The sequence below is a fragment of the Thamnophis elegans genome, chromosome 12 (assembly GCF_009769535.1).
Source record: "Thamnophis elegans isolate rThaEle1 chromosome 12, rThaEle1.pri, whole genome shotgun sequence".
Classification (NCBI taxonomy): domain Eukaryota; kingdom Metazoa; phylum Chordata; class Lepidosauria; order Squamata; family Colubridae; genus Thamnophis; species Thamnophis elegans.
This window is the reverse complement of record NC_045552.1, coordinates 10,849,509-10,853,953: the sequence shown is the minus strand read 5'-3', so window position 1 is coordinate 10,853,953 and position 4,445 is coordinate 10,849,509. Positions and strand designations below refer to the sequence as shown.

The following is a 4,445-nucleotide window of genomic DNA, read 5'->3' as shown; positions in this document are numbered from 1 at the left end:
GTGATGAAGAGTCCTACCAAGGGGGAGGCCTCGAAGGAGAGAAAGGACAACCAACCTCTGGAAGAGGATCCCCAACCTAAGGTGACGAAAAGTCCTACCAAGGGGGAGGCCTCGGAGGAGGAAAATGCTGAAGATGACCCAATGGTGAATGCACCTATCCGCCCCTTCTTCCTCCAAGTCAACCTCCAAGTGCCTAAGACGGGGTTGGAGAGGGAAGTTGAAGCAGTTGTGAGCACCAGTTGCGCTCAATGCTTAATCAGCACATCGATTGTCAAGCAACTAGGCATAAGCACAAGACCTCTAGCCTGTCCCATTTGGGTTGAGCAGGTAGATGGAATGCTAATTGGAGGGGCCCAACCCACACTAGTAACTGAACTGTTGAAGTTACAAGTGGGCCGCCACTGCGAGCTTCTCAGATTCATTGTGGCGCCAGAGATGCCGGAGAAAATAATCTTGGGGCTTGCATGGCTTGACAAGTGGAAGCCTACGATAAAGTGGGAAGACGGTGGTAGGAAATTGATGATGGTGGTTAAGCTGCTACCACCGGTGGAAGAAAAGAGCCAGCCAGGGATGATTGAATTTTGGCCTGCCACACTTTCTGCGACACTTTCTCTTATTTCATTATGCTGTTTCTTTAGTATAGTTGATGGGAGGGGGGAGTAGACAGGAGTGAGATTGTGGAATGTATTGTTATTCATTCTTTACTAGAAGCGTGGAAGAAGAAGATTGTGATGGATTGTGGGTGTGGGGACAAGATCGTGAACTTTTAACTGGGTGGAATTCTGATGTCATTTCCAGTATTGGGATTAACACAGATGTGCCTAAAATGTCTGCTTTATTAAATTGGAACATTAAGGATAGTTTTGCCTTGGTCTCTGATTTAATTCTACAGATACTTGGAACGCTGACACCAACTTTATGACATTTTGAAATGTAAACAATATCTTAGTTGTTTCTCCTTCACATTTGCATCAGTTAAATCTCTGAATGAATTAGTGCCCAGTGTTACTGTAATATTTTGTGAGTAATGTGTGCTGCACAAGCAAGCGGTTTTAAATATTAAACAAAAGGAAAGTTGCCATTTTAGGTCGAAACTTTGAGTGGGAGGAACATAGGAGAGGACAAAGCTTATGAGCAATTTGCAGGCAGCTCTGCAATTGCCTAAACTATTTTATGATTATCTAGTGTGGTGAGTAATGTTTCCCTAACAATCTTTGCTGGATGTAGAATTGAGTATAACTTAGTTCGACTTCACTATGTCCGTAGTCTAAGCTTAAAAATGCAGTTGGGTAGTTTGTTCTCCAGCACATTCAAGCCATAATGATAATGGAGTTCGCATAAAACATTTAACTTCTTTACTGGATTATTTCATTTTCTGTATTTGCAAAATATATTCAATCATAAACAAATGCATTCTTGCAGCTAAGGCGCATGATGTGGAGAGCAAGGAAGATAATCTTGACAGAGATATATGGAATTGTTAATCTATGCAAAAGGAGATGAAGTCCTGAGCAGGAAGACTATAATCTAAAGTATCTCAGGCAGACATCTCTCTAATTCCCTGGAGTATAAGGAGGATGTAGAACAGAGTCAGATTTGCAAGATTCTACTACTATAGCCAGTCTTAATAATAGTGTTTTCAGCTTTCTTGTGATTTCCTGGTCTGATCTACCTAGATCAGAGAAGATGAAACTCTGGGATATCAAGGATGCGGTTTTTCCTAAAAAAGTATTTGACCGTATGCTAGACAAAATGTTGGGCTTCCCTTGTGCTTTGCTGTAGTTTGTTACATCAGATCGCAAGCACAGATGGAACAGTCTAGAATCAATTTTCAAGAAAATCTTCCGCCTCCCAGGACTTGAGTACTTCATCAAAATTATTTGTTCTCTCTCCACTGGCCAGCTTCAAGTCATCCAAATGGTCCTTGTTGAAGTTTCCACAGGCGGCACACAGCTTCCCTCTGAGGCTCTCCTTGGCTGCCATTGTCACCATCCCATCAGGATGGAGATAAATTTGCACTTCAGAATCATGGTCAATAACAATTTTATCTTGAATTTTCCTCATGGATACAGGGCTGTTCTCATATGGCAGCTTTATATTCTGACCGTTTACCTGGAAAACATGATTGAGGTAGGAAAACAGTTAGCAACTTGAAAACATCCCGGCATCCATTTTTAAATGTTTGTTTTCTTCCTTTGAATCTACTCAAATACTCCTCAGCTTAATTACAAAATCTTTTGCAAGAGATTAGATGTCCTGCAGATAGCAGTTGCGTAGAAAGAAAAAAAAGATATTAGGTATCACCCCATTTTTTGCAAAAAGATCTGCATACTTTTTTCATCAGGTGTCAACTCACTCGTTTATACCTGCTCCTGACTATTATTGTCTAGATTTGGAAGATAAGCAATGGAAACTTGGTTAGTAATTGAAAGGGGTTTCCTTGAGTTGGAAAAACATGAAACTTTTATTTGGAGTTTTTACTGATTAGATTGATTTATCGTTATAGAAATGGCTAGTTTCTAATATTATGGAAACATAAAAAGTTGAGGTTTAATGCCTTATTCTACTGCAACAGAGGGAGTCGGAAGTCAATATTTTTTTTCTCTCTCCCCTCCTCATTTTTCTTTCACCTTTTCCTCCCCACAGTCCTACTATTTGTTTTGTGTCTTTGTATTTTATTCTATAATAAAATGTTTTTTAAATAATTGAAAGGGGTTTCCCAGAAAATCTTACAACTGCGCCTTTGCTGAAATATCAAAGAGCATTCCTGAACATGGCAGTGGCAAAATTTTCTATATAACAGAGGAGTGTCCATTAATTCAACCAGAATCTAGCTTGACTCAAAGGAGACTATCTTTTATTCAGTTACTACTACCAAATTTAAAAGGGAACATTATTGTTTAAATATGTAAAGATGATTAAGGGTGGAGTATGAATTGTCCCATCTGCATTCTCTAGCCAGAATTTATGAAGGATTTTTCCAGGGGTGGGGGTGGGGTGGAGATGGGAGGGTGGGTGGAGAGACTTTGAAGAATGTATGTTGAAGGCTACTAAGTGTTCCATAACTTCTTGATTCGCTCTTGATTTTCACTTACCCAAAACCTTTCTCGGTTTATTATCTGAATGAAGCCACCTCGAAAGTAAAAGAAGACAGATTTTCCAACCACCATCTCCTTCGTATACACTTTTCCAACGCTCACTAACAGCCTGAACCAGGAGGTAGAGTTCTTGTCACAAAGAGAAGCTATTTCGTAGACTCCACTGCAGGAATATCTCCCTGTGACACCATCGAAAGAAGTGAAACGTGCTTGGGCAGTGAGTTGGCATTGAGTTTCCAGCGTCACGCAGCGACGCATGCCTTCCCGAAGGGCACAGGTCTCTCCAAGCTGGCAGCTGCTTTCGTTGCACTGGAGGTGGCCTGCTGACTGGCAGGTGCATTTTTTTGTGCAGCCTTTCGAGTAAATGTGCTCGCCGATCTGTTGAGCAAAGTCCCAGAGTCAGTTACAATAAGGAAAGAAAAGCATTCCCTCCCTCCCTCCATTCTTCCAATTTTTGAGTTTTGCCCCATTTTATGACATATTTTGTCACAGTTGTTAAGTGAATCACTGCAATTGTTAAGTTAGTAACCCGGTTGTTAAGTGAATCTGGCTTGCCCATTGACTTGGCTTGTCAAAAGGTTGCAAAAAGAGACCGTGTGACCCCAGGACACTGCAACCGTCATAAATATGAACCAGTTGTCAAATATCTGAGTCTTGATCACATGACCATGGGGAATGGTCACTAAATGAACTGTTGTAAGTCTGTAGTCTGTCAGGAATAACTCCTAGTCTCCATCCCATGAGAAATAGCCCCTTTTTGCTTCCAGCCATGTCAAGGGAGAGAGAAATTACCTTGAGGTAGGCTCCGCGATATGTGCAGCCACATTGCTTCATGGTTACACACTGAGATTCATCAAAGACATAGTCCTCATCACACTGACAGCCTTCAAAGCAGTTCTCTGAACACTGACTTGGACTAGACAAGGCGGCGCAGGTGGAATCACAAGTTCTGGTACATGGCTCATAGTGGCTGTGGGCCGGACAGATGAGAGCTGTGCAAAGCAGAAGAAGCAAATAGATTAAAATGGCTAGGAAATTCCCAGAAGTGAAGTCCACATCTCCTAAAATTGCCCAAGTTGAGAAACACTGCACTAAGGAAGTGCTAAGGACTAACAATTACATCTTCCAGGGGAGAAGAGTACAATATAGAGAGGCATCTTGTCTCCCTGGAGCCAAAAATCAAAATGTGGCTGAGAACCTAACCAAAACAATTACGCCCACAAACTACTAATCTTCCCTCCTCCTTCACTTGGGGACGAATGACATAACAAAGAACCTGAGTAAAATATTGAGAGATTATAAGCAAGTAGGCAATAAAGTTAAGGATTCTTGGAACAAGTACCCATG

General features: G+C 41.4%; 1 protein-coding gene across 1 annotated transcript; it reads right to left on the bottom strand.

The window, feature by feature from the left end:
* Positions 1-1,813: 1,813 nt before the first annotated feature.
* Positions 1,814-3,952, bottom strand: LOC116516180 (IgGFc-binding protein-like). The gene is made up of 3 exons (XM_032228591.1): positions 3,891-3,952; positions 3,096-3,476; positions 1,814-2,112 (listed from the first exon to the last, which is right to left on the bottom strand). Exons 1-3 carry the CDS (start codon positions 3,930-3,932, stop codon positions 1,825-1,827), a joined length of 711 nt encoding a protein of 236 aa, XP_032084482.1. The 5' UTR covers positions 3,933-3,952; the 3' UTR covers positions 1,814-1,824.
* Positions 3,953-4,445: the final 493 nt, after the last annotated feature.

Excerpts from the sequence above, each read along its gene's own strand:
- LOC116516180 (XM_032228591.1), bottom strand. The coding sequence starts at position 3,932 with ATGAAGCAATGTGGCTGCACATATCGCGGAGCCTACCTCAAG. Across the intron at positions 3,477-3,890 it reads ATCGCGGAGCCTACCTCAAG|ATCGGCGAGCACATTTACTC; the intron begins GTAATTTCTCTC and ends TTTGCTCAACAG. Across the intron at positions 2,113-3,095 it reads TAAACCGAGAAAGGTTTTGG|GTAAACGGTCAGAATATAAA; the intron begins GTAAGTGAAAAT and ends CATGTTTTCCAG.